At 41.6% G+C, this 9,586-nt stretch overlaps 2 protein-coding genes across 2 annotated transcripts; both read right to left on the minus strand.

Annotated features, from left to right (window-relative positions):
- Positions 1-5,596: 5,596 nt before the first annotated feature.
- LOC147466239 (uncharacterized) lies at positions 5,597-8,696 on the minus strand. Its single transcript, XM_086508337.1, has 5 exons — positions 8,097-8,696; positions 6,482-6,765; positions 6,215-6,385; positions 5,950-6,068; positions 5,597-5,861 (listed from the first exon to the last, which is right to left on the minus strand). Exons 1-5 carry the CDS (start codon positions 8,419-8,421, stop codon positions 5,597-5,599), a joined length of 1,164 nt encoding a protein of 387 aa, XP_086364463.1. The 5' UTR covers positions 8,422-8,696.
- On the minus strand, positions 8,468-9,184 carry LOC147466240 (uncharacterized). The gene has a single exon (XM_086513569.1). It carries the CDS (start codon positions 9,182-9,184, stop codon positions 8,468-8,470), a length of 717 nt encoding a protein of 238 aa, XP_086369695.1.
- Positions 9,185-9,586: the final 402 nt, after the last annotated feature.

Genomic DNA, 9,586 nt, shown 5'->3' on the forward strand with positions numbered 1-9,586 from the left:
AGGCCACTGGTAGGTACCAAAATCAATATTTATGTGTGTATTTTGGGATACTCCAAGTGAGACTTTGTAAATAGCTTGCTTTGTAGAACAATCATCGCATGCTTGCTCCAACAAGACGATGCATTCCACAAGGAAGAATGCCCTGATTAACCTAGGGATGCAGCCAGCCCTTGAAGCGGAGTCTATCGTAGGGGATGCAGTACGTGGAGTAGTTGAAGACATCTTGATGGCAAAGTATTCTGCAGTCAAATCACCTAGGCAACAACTAACTCCAAGAAGGCTGTTGCATTCTCCGTTGAGTGCCAAAGCATCACCAAGTGTGGACATGTAATAGGAATAATCTTTGAAGTTCTTAAAGTCGAAAAAAATGTAGTAGGACATATCTTTCGTTTAGCACGATTTGAAAGATTGTTGAATAGTCTATTAAATAGAGCTTATATGAACGAGTTTGAGACATTAAGAGAGGGAATATATTATTTTCTTTTAAATAATACACTAAAGATATATTTGATAAACATTAATGAATAATAGATAGTCTGTCTATGAACAATATAATAAAAATGTAGTTAAAATTGAGGTTTTTATTATTATCAATGTTTTATATTTATGTGTTTTAGCTTAAAATGCATAGGTAGGCTTAAAATAAGTTGAAAAAGTAGTGGAGATCCAAAAATAGAGGTTTTATGAGTTGCAACCTAAAAGTTGCGTTTTCAGCCACCAAAAGACGTTTTTCGCAATTCTGTTTGCGCAGCCTTGTAGACCATACATATTCTCGTCGTTTTGAGTACCTGGATTGCTCTGTTTTGAGTTCGTTTGTAAAAGTTATGACAGAAATAAGTTGCCAACAGCAGTAGGACAACCTACAAGCAGCAACAGGTTAGCTTACAAACAAATATACACAGGTAATATCTCTTTTGTTTGATCCAATCAAGAAGTGATCATACTCTTTTACGGTGGTACAAAATAATGTTTTTACTTTGGTTATCATGTTGATTTGGTTGCACGAGTATGTTCTTTTGGCTATTTTGTAGAAGTTGCAGAAATCGATGTGTGAAACAGGATCTATTCGAGGTGTCATGATATTGGGATTGTGATTGTGTTACAACTCGGATTATGATCGTTGTTGCTATCCGGAGATTTTGAGAGTGCGATTGTGATTGAGAGTGTGATTGAGATTGAGAGTGAGAGTGTGATTGAGATTGAGATTATGCACAACATTGAGAGTGAGAGTGTGATTGAGATAGGTCGGGGGTGGTCGGGAGGTTATGAAACGAGCTATGCTCTTCTTGTAATGATTACCTTGTATCCATACAGACTCTTTATTTCACCTATTTACTCTGCGTACTCTATATTTTTTATTATCAATGTATTTGCCTCTCCCCTGTCACGTCACAGGACACTAGAGATGAAGCATCAGATGAGGCAGTTGCAAATGTAGTGAAAGAAACACCCCCTCCAGCGGGGAAGAAACCAACACCAAAGCGCAAGAAATCGACTCCCAAGAACTTAGGTGAAAGTCCCAACATGGATATACCTCTTGATTCATTTAGGAAGAGGAAGAAACCAAATGCAAAGCAATGAGTGTGTTTTTGTTGTAACTTCATGCAATTAGAAGATGTCTCTAAAAGGCATGTGAAATCCATTGCACCCCTATTGTATCCATGCTCATTGAAGAATCAAGTGTTGGAATTTGTTAGTGACATGTCTCTTAATTCTTTGCATCGAGTAGTTGCAAACTATTTGATTTATTTTCTATACATGTTTAGTAATACGTCTCTACTTTCTCTTGTCGTAGATAATCAAGAAGCTGAAAAAAGAGGAATTTGCATGAGATGCACTCACTCTTCAGGGTTTCTAGACGAGGGGTCTGTAGGTTCACTGGCTCAGTCTTAGCCTGTGAAGAATCCAAGAAGGGGTGCTACAGCTTCCAGGGGGGTTATAGGAAAAAAAAAGTGTTTTTGATACAGTTGAGGGGACTGTAGGTTCACTGGCTCAGTCTTATCCTGTGAAGAATCCAAGAGGGGGTGCTATAGCTTCCAGGGTGGTTACAGGCAAAGAAAAAGAGTCTTTTGATACAGTTAGTCCCTACACACCTACTAGTACTGCTGAATTTTTTCCAAATGTGCCTAATGCAGTTGATGTGCAGGTTGTGCATGATGATGTGCATACAGATGTTGACCGTGCTAAACTTGAAAAGGGTCCATTACCCAGGCCCACCACAGATGAATATGACACATATGCCATTGATGATGCTATGGTAGTTGATACCTGCACAGATGCCATTGCTGATGCTACGCTAGTTGATGACTGCACAAATGATATTGTGGATGCTATGGAAGTTGATGCTCGCACAGATTTTGTTGCTGACGGCAATGTTAATGATGGTGGAACAGAAAGTATTGTTCATGCTGTCATAGATGCCCTTGTTGATGCAGTTGTGGCTATGGGTACAGATGCCATTGATGATGCTACCACATTTGATGCCTGCATAGATGCCATTGCTGATGCTATGGAAGTTGATGCCTGCACAAATGACATTGTGGATGCTATGGAAGTTGATGCTAGCATAGATGCTACTGCTGATGGAAATGTTAATGATGGTGGAACATAAAGTATTGTTCATGCTGTCATAAATGCCCTTCTTGATGCAGTAGTGGCTATGGGTACAGATGCCACTGTTGAATCTGGCACAGATGCCATTGATGATGCTACCACAATTGATGCCTGCACAGATGCCATTGCTGATGCTACGGTAGTTTATGCCTGCACAAATGACATTGTGGATGCTATGGAAGTTGATGCTAGCACAGATGCTCATGCTATCATAGATGCCCTTCTTGATGCAGTTGTGGCTATGGGTACAGATGCCACTGCTGAGGATACCAGAGGCATGGGTGAGGAGGTACTCATTGAGAGAGAAGCTGAAACAAGTGAGGAAGTGGGTGCAAGTGATGTCACAACCCAAGCCGAGGTGGTCTGTCTAAGTGATGTAGTTGATGACATTGTTGATGCAGAGGAGGCAAAGGGTACATATGCCACTGTTGAAGATATGGGAGGCTTGGGTGAGGAGGACCTCACTAAGAGAGTACCTGGAATAGGCTCAGCAGTGGGTAACGGTGATGTCGCGGCTTCTGCCGACACAGCTGAGGCAGGTGACAGAGCAGTTCAATCGGGAGAGGCAATGGGAGAAGTTGTCGTGGTTGCTACGGACATGAAAGAGGCAAATACACATAATAAAACTGAGGCATGTATAGAGCAAAACAATGAGGCAGGCAAAGGCACAGATGTGCCCAGTGACAGATCAGCTCAATAGGGAGAGGCAATGGGAGAACATTTCATGGCTGTTGTGGAAACAAAAGAGGCAGCTACACATGATACAACTGAGTCTTGTACAGATCCCACTGTTGGGAATACCAAAGGTAAAAGTCCAGAGGTCCCTATGGGTCGAGCGGCTGCTACAGATACAAATGAGACAGGTACAAAGAATGTTGATAAAGAGGCCAAAAATGGACATGAATATGAGAGGCAAGAGAGGCCAGAGTGTCTTGTGGTAATGCCAGTATAGATTCCTGCGTCTTTTGAGGACAAGAAGAGAAGGGACAATTTATGCATGATACTGGATGTGAATGGGCTTCTCATAAGGAGGTATAAGGTCTCCTTCTACAAAGGAATAACGAGAAGCAGTACTCCTGATTGGGCAAGATCAAGGTATTAGGTAGTCACTGGGCCAAATGCTACAGGAAAGATGCAATTTGAATATGTGGTCAGGCCCAATGCATCAATATTTTTGCATGCACTGCTGCAAAGAGCACAAGTGGCACTATGGAGCTGCATGACCCAGGACAATCTAGCACTTGCTTTGAGTGCATGCTTTCCTAGGATGAACAATATTTTTTTCCTCTATATTATCAGTCAAGAGGGATGTAGAGAGGCGAGCTTCAAGCTAAATGAAGTTCCTGAGATCCCTCCATGTAGAGATAACACAAAGCCCATATTTTTCAAGTGTTTGGAAGACTTTTCGAAGCACTATCCTAAGTTCAACTCTGATAATACATTGGTGGTGGATGACACACTCTACAAGTGTCTACTCAACCCTCCCAGGACTTGGATCTGTCCTGCTTCATTTGAACCAACAGAGATTTGTCATAACCCAATTTACCTGGTTAGCACAATGTTCCCTTGGTTAGTCAAGTGGACAGTCTCACCCAACCCTAATGCTTATGCAAAGATGAACCAGTTTGAAAATCCTTCGAACATATTATCTGCTCGTGTCATCAGCCACTATAGAAGTCAACGAGCAGTATGTAGGGAAGGTTGATTGTGATTATGAAATCTTGTATACAGCATTTTGCGCACTGAATGTACTTGCAATTAGTATACAAAAAACTGACATGTTCAAAGTTCTCTAAACTTAATGATTGAATGATGTAATTTTATTTTGGTGATATGAAGTTGTCATACTCTGATAGAGTCCTGCTACATGGCACACATAATAGCATAGACAGGACCATCGGGCTATTATTACACATAGTTGTGCTATATAGCACTCATACTGTAAGAAATACTATGACATAATAGCATAGATAGGGAGATTGGCCTCGTATTACACACTGTTTTTCGAGTGTCGCTCGTAGCAAGCGAGAACCTACTCAACACATAAAGATGTCAACTAGGGACGTCACTGACCCGATTAGGGCATGGAGGCGCGCCAAGAGGGTGTCAACCTCTTGTCGAATACCTATGGAATGGTCATCTAAGATCTCTAAGTCTTGTGTGTGTGGGAATACCCAAATCTGCCAACAACCTCCTACGTCACGAAACTAAGCTAAACCTTGGGCTAATGATCTCGGTTTGACACAAAATTCACCGTAGGCAATTTCCTACATATCCCCAAGCTACCTAGATCCTCAAACTTGAATTCTGCACCCTGGTAGCAAACACACTTACTGTCTGACAGTAAAATGGAAGTTGTCGAAAACGGTCCCAGATGGTCTCTACAGCTACGTCTAAGGGAGAGCTACCCTACTCTATGGTTGGTTTCGCTCAAATCTACCCTAAACTCCCTAAAACTCACCTGTAAGTCCGTAGGTCGATGCTCATGAAGTAGGGTCTCGTGGCGAATGGTTGGCGTTGAATCGAAGAGCTCGATGAGCTGAACGCGCATGTGGTCTCGGTTCTGCAATGCGACTCGTGCAGCACAAGATAGCAATCAAAGAAGATGCACAAAAAAAAAAAAAAGATAAGCTGCTTGCACAGAGAGTTTTTGTAACTCATCAAATCATCCTACAAAACGCTTCATTTTGACCTTTATACTTAGGTCTTGTGGGAGGAGGGTTTCCCATAGATACATGGCTCAATAATCAATTGTGTGCTTGAGTTGGGTATCAGTACAACTTGGAAGCCCATGGCCCCAGAAGATAAACCCTTTACATTTGAATAGCAAAAATATTACAAGCTCGGCTTCAGAGCAGAAAATAATACAAAAAGGTGGGGATTTGACTTGATATAGTGGTGGCTGCTATCCACCGTTGCTGACCTGCAACACTCCCCCCTCCTAAACCATGTCATCCTCGACATGGGGTTGTTGTGGAGTGTGTTAGGCGCTTGGCGTTTCATCTGCCCAATTGAGTGGACATCTTTCTAATCTGCGCCCTGCCATAAGCTTAAGGGCCGCTTTGAACTGGTCCTTCTTCTCCTTTTCAATTGCTAATAGTGGGATATTCTGGATCCCATGCTTCAACTCGATCGCTGTATAACTTACATATCTTGCTCTAAGGTCTCCGACTTCGATGTTGAAGATCTTTGAATTATAGGAGAAGAAGCCGGTGTAGAAAGCCTCTTCGGATGTTTGGAGGTAGTAGCTGGGCAGAAACATTAGACGAGCAAAAAATCCATGCAAAACAACTTCATCTGGTTGGCCGGATAGATCATAGTATAGGCCTCTTGTACCCTCCAAAAAACCCAACCAGGGAGTGTCGGTTAACTCCGTCTGGTGGTATACCTGTATACAGGTTAGTAGCATCCGACATATTTTCCTTAGCATGCCTGTAGATAGGTCTGAGAGACCTCTGTACATTTCCTCAGCTTCAGTCAATGATCTGATCATATATTCTTCTGTAAGGTAGTCACCTGTCTTAGGAGCTGGCAGTAGTGGATAGTTCATCCAAGTGGGATGCTCCTTCTGAAGGTGCTCAAACTCTTGTCATGTGTATACTCGCGGACAGGGGCAGACTGTAGGATCTTCTTTAATGTATCTAGGTGCGTGGACTTGATGGATAAGAAATTCTGGATGCTTCTTAATCCATCTCTGTCGCCATGTAGGTTCAAGACTTTTCTCCGGCACCTGCTGCTCCTCTGCCGTCCTTTTCAGCTCAGCTAATATACTCTGCTTGAAATCAAGAGATTCAAACTTCATCAGTGGAAAGGGAAGCATGCGCACATACCAAGATTCATTTATCTGCTAGGGAGTCAGGTGAGTGACATTTGTAGAGTGTAGTATACGCTGCTCCCAGCTTAGGCTCTTCCAATGATACCTCTCATGGAGGGTCTCCATGTGCTCTCTTAACTGTAGCTTTGCCAATTCATTCAATGTAAGCTCTTTGTCTACTGCTTCAGCTGTAGTAGGCTCTAGCTCTGTAAGAGGTGCATATATTGGTTCCTCTGAAGGCATCTCTTGTTGTACAGTCCCTTTTGTCTCTAGTGGCCTGGCTTCAAGCCTGGTAGATGTAGGTGCTATATTTGGCTGTGAACTTGAAGCTTTTAACACTAGGTTGGTAATGGGACACTTTTATGTCCTGGGACACTTTTATGTACTGTTAAGTGACCATTTTCCTTGAATTATGTCAAGAGTTTCAAAATGGATTTTGAGGTGCTATCTATCTAGAAAGTTGTCTCATGAGCTGAAAAAACTTGATTTTTTTTTTGGAATATCAATTCCATCTTTAACCTTGTCCTTGCACAACATTTCACAACCTAAACTGTGTGAAAAAACGGGTCCTGTTTTTGGCTTTTTTTAACTTTTTGCTACTATACCACTCTAGAATTCATGTTTGTGAGGTCTATAATGCTAGAGAACTATCTTTAGTAGTCCTCAACATGTCTTGATGCTTCTAGGGAGAAATAAATGTTAAAGTTGTAAGTTATGACCAAATTACAAAAATTGACAAATCCTGTTTTTTAGCCAATTTTAGCTCTTCTATGATTTTTTTGGTAGCTTTCATGATATCCAAATGTAGTTTTGATTTTCTATGTCCCATATTGTAACATGAAGCTGATATTCCTTGAGTTTTGGGGCACCTAATACCCTATTTTTCATAGTAAACAACGATGGTTGATTTTTTCTATTATAGAAGAAAACGAAACATTCTAGTATATCAAGTATAGCTTTTGCAATATTGCTAGTTTCTTGTGACAACTATATGCATTTTGTAGGTAGTAACCATATCTAGTCATAAGGATCAAATTTGGCTAGATATTCAATAGTTTCTATGGGATTCTACAACTCATAATGTTGAGCCCAGTTTTTTCATGTTTGCTGTATTTAGCACTTCATCTTTGTCCCCAAGATTCCCCTTGGTAAGAGATGTATTATTCTTTTGACATGCTCCATGGCTCCTTATGAACCTCAAGGACAATAGGGAACTAAGAAAACATGCATGTATTATTTGTATTCAGCGTGGCTATAGAAACTTTGATGATAGGTTTGCAGAATGGTAAAAATTCAACTTTTTTGTACCTATTTCTTTTGGCAAAACAAAAAATAGTGAGTGAGAAGCAATCATATGTTTTGATTACCAACCCATTGAAGTTAACTAGGGAATTTATCTCAAGTCCTACAAAAATCCCTAATCTTATTTTTATACAAAAAAACGTAAGAAATGACTGTTTTGATGAAAATGTACTGGTCCATCAACTTTGGAGGCTTGGTGTGATCAAAATATGAGAAATTTTACAAGTCTCTTATTTTTTCCATGTGTAGTAGGCCTTGAACTATAACCTCATGAAAGGATTTTACAAAATGAGTGGATCTACTATGGTTTTGGAGGTTTTTTTCAAAACCCTGAAAGGACACTTTTATGTCCTGTTAGGTTACCAACCTAGTGTTAAGAGTGCCAACTGTTGCTTTAAATTTGCATTTTCTAGAAGGAGTTGGTCTTTTTGTACCATAGATTGAGCTACTAGCTCTTCGCTCTTGAAGGCTTTCATCCTCAGCTTCTTCTCGAGCTCTTCTATCTTTTGGTCTTTTTCTTGCATAGCTATTTGAGCTGAGGAGGAGGTGGCCTCGGCTGCTGCATAGCCTTTGAGCTTGTCGATGAGTTCACTTTGAAGCTGGACTTGGTCCTTTAAGGGAGTGATGTGATCCGTGCCTAGATCATACATAAATTTGAGTCCACTATACTCATGTCTTGCTTTTTGATGCATCTCTTTTTCTGCTGTAAACTGAGTATGTAGTTTTCTTAGCTCATCATTAGTGATGGTTAGCTACTTCTTGGAGTGCCTTTTCAAGCTGCAAGCTCTTTGTAGCTGTTTCTTGCTCGAGCTGCCTAGCCTGATGCTTCATTCCTTTGGTCATCATTGTAATCTGAGAAGCAAAGAAGCCCAAGCCTTGACCGAAGGTCTGCATCGGCGGTGGGACTACTGCTGGAGGAGTGTGTAATATAAGTGGTACTGCAGTTGTGTCTTCTCGTGCCTTTGATGATTCAGCTATTGGTGTGTGAGCTAGACTTTCAAATTTTTTTTGCTTCTCTGGCATAGCAAGCTTGACAGTTTCTTCCTTTGGAGGTGGAGCCGCTTCATCATCTTTGAGGTTGACAATAATTGCAGCACTTTGGACCTCGGGATCTCCCTCTCCTTCAAGTCCTGCATATTGTTGACTTAGTATGTGAGTTCTTGTTACAGAGACAGATACCTTTCTTGCCGCAATTTCTCCACTCAATTGAGTTAAATCTTGCCTTTTCTTTTGAGCTTCGTATTTAGCTATCTCAGGCTCTGTTTGTGTTGCTTGTGTAGGTTGTGCTTCTGAGATGTGTGGCTCTTCAGGTTGTGGAGGAGGATATGGAGGCTGTTGTTCTATTACAAGTGGTTCATATGCTGCTGAGCCCTCCATTCTTTCCATCCTCTCTTTGGTAAGTCTTTCCTCCTCTTCCTTTAGATATGATTTGAGAAGGAGGTCCTCTTCGGCCATGGTGGCTGAGGGCTTTTTGACGCGTGGTTATCGTGGATTCCACTGCTCCTCAAGGTCACCGGCTACTACCCGTTGCTTCTTGTATGCTTCTTTTAGGCGTTCAAGGCGAGCCTTCTTTTGTAGTCGATCCTCTTGTACTGGAGCTGTGGGAGGTATTTTCCTTTTCCTTGTCATCAATGGGGTGTGTTCTTCTTCCTCTCCCTCAGTCTCCGGCTCTGATGCTTGTGCTGGTTGTGGTTTACAAGAGGTTCCCGCTTGTTCTTCCTCTTCGAAATCACTTTTTGGTTGCGAGGCCTCATGATGTGTTTCCTCTTCTTCCTCCTCTTCTTGCACTGTCACTAACCTCCTTCTTAATCCTGCCCTCACTGGCTTAGCCTTCGGCTTGGGTGGCTCGTCGTCAGA

Source organism: Adiantum capillus-veneris, chromosome 1 (genome assembly GCF_014529385.1).
Source record: "Adiantum capillus-veneris isolate H3 chromosome 1, ASM1452938v2, whole genome shotgun sequence".
In the NCBI taxonomy this organism is placed as follows: domain Eukaryota; kingdom Viridiplantae; phylum Streptophyta; class Polypodiopsida; order Polypodiales; family Pteridaceae; genus Adiantum; species Adiantum capillus-veneris.

Bases quoted from the DNA above. Each gene is read 5' to 3' on its own strand.
- LOC147466239 (XM_086508337.1), bottom strand. From the start codon at position 8,421: ATGCATCAAAAAGCAAGACATGAGTATAGTGGACTCAAATTTATGTAT. The intron at 6,766-8,096 runs GTTGGTAACCTA...TTACCAACCTAG, and splicing joins GTTGGCACTCTTAACACTAG to TGTTAAAAGCTTCAAGTTCA. The intron at 6,069-6,214 runs GTATACACATGA...GGAAATGTACAG, and splicing joins CAGTCTGCCCCTGTCCGCGA to AGGTCTCTCAGACCTATCTA.
- LOC147466240 (XM_086513569.1), bottom strand. From the start codon at position 9,184: ATGGCCGAAGAGGACCTCCTTCTCAAATCATATCTAAAGGAAGAGGAG.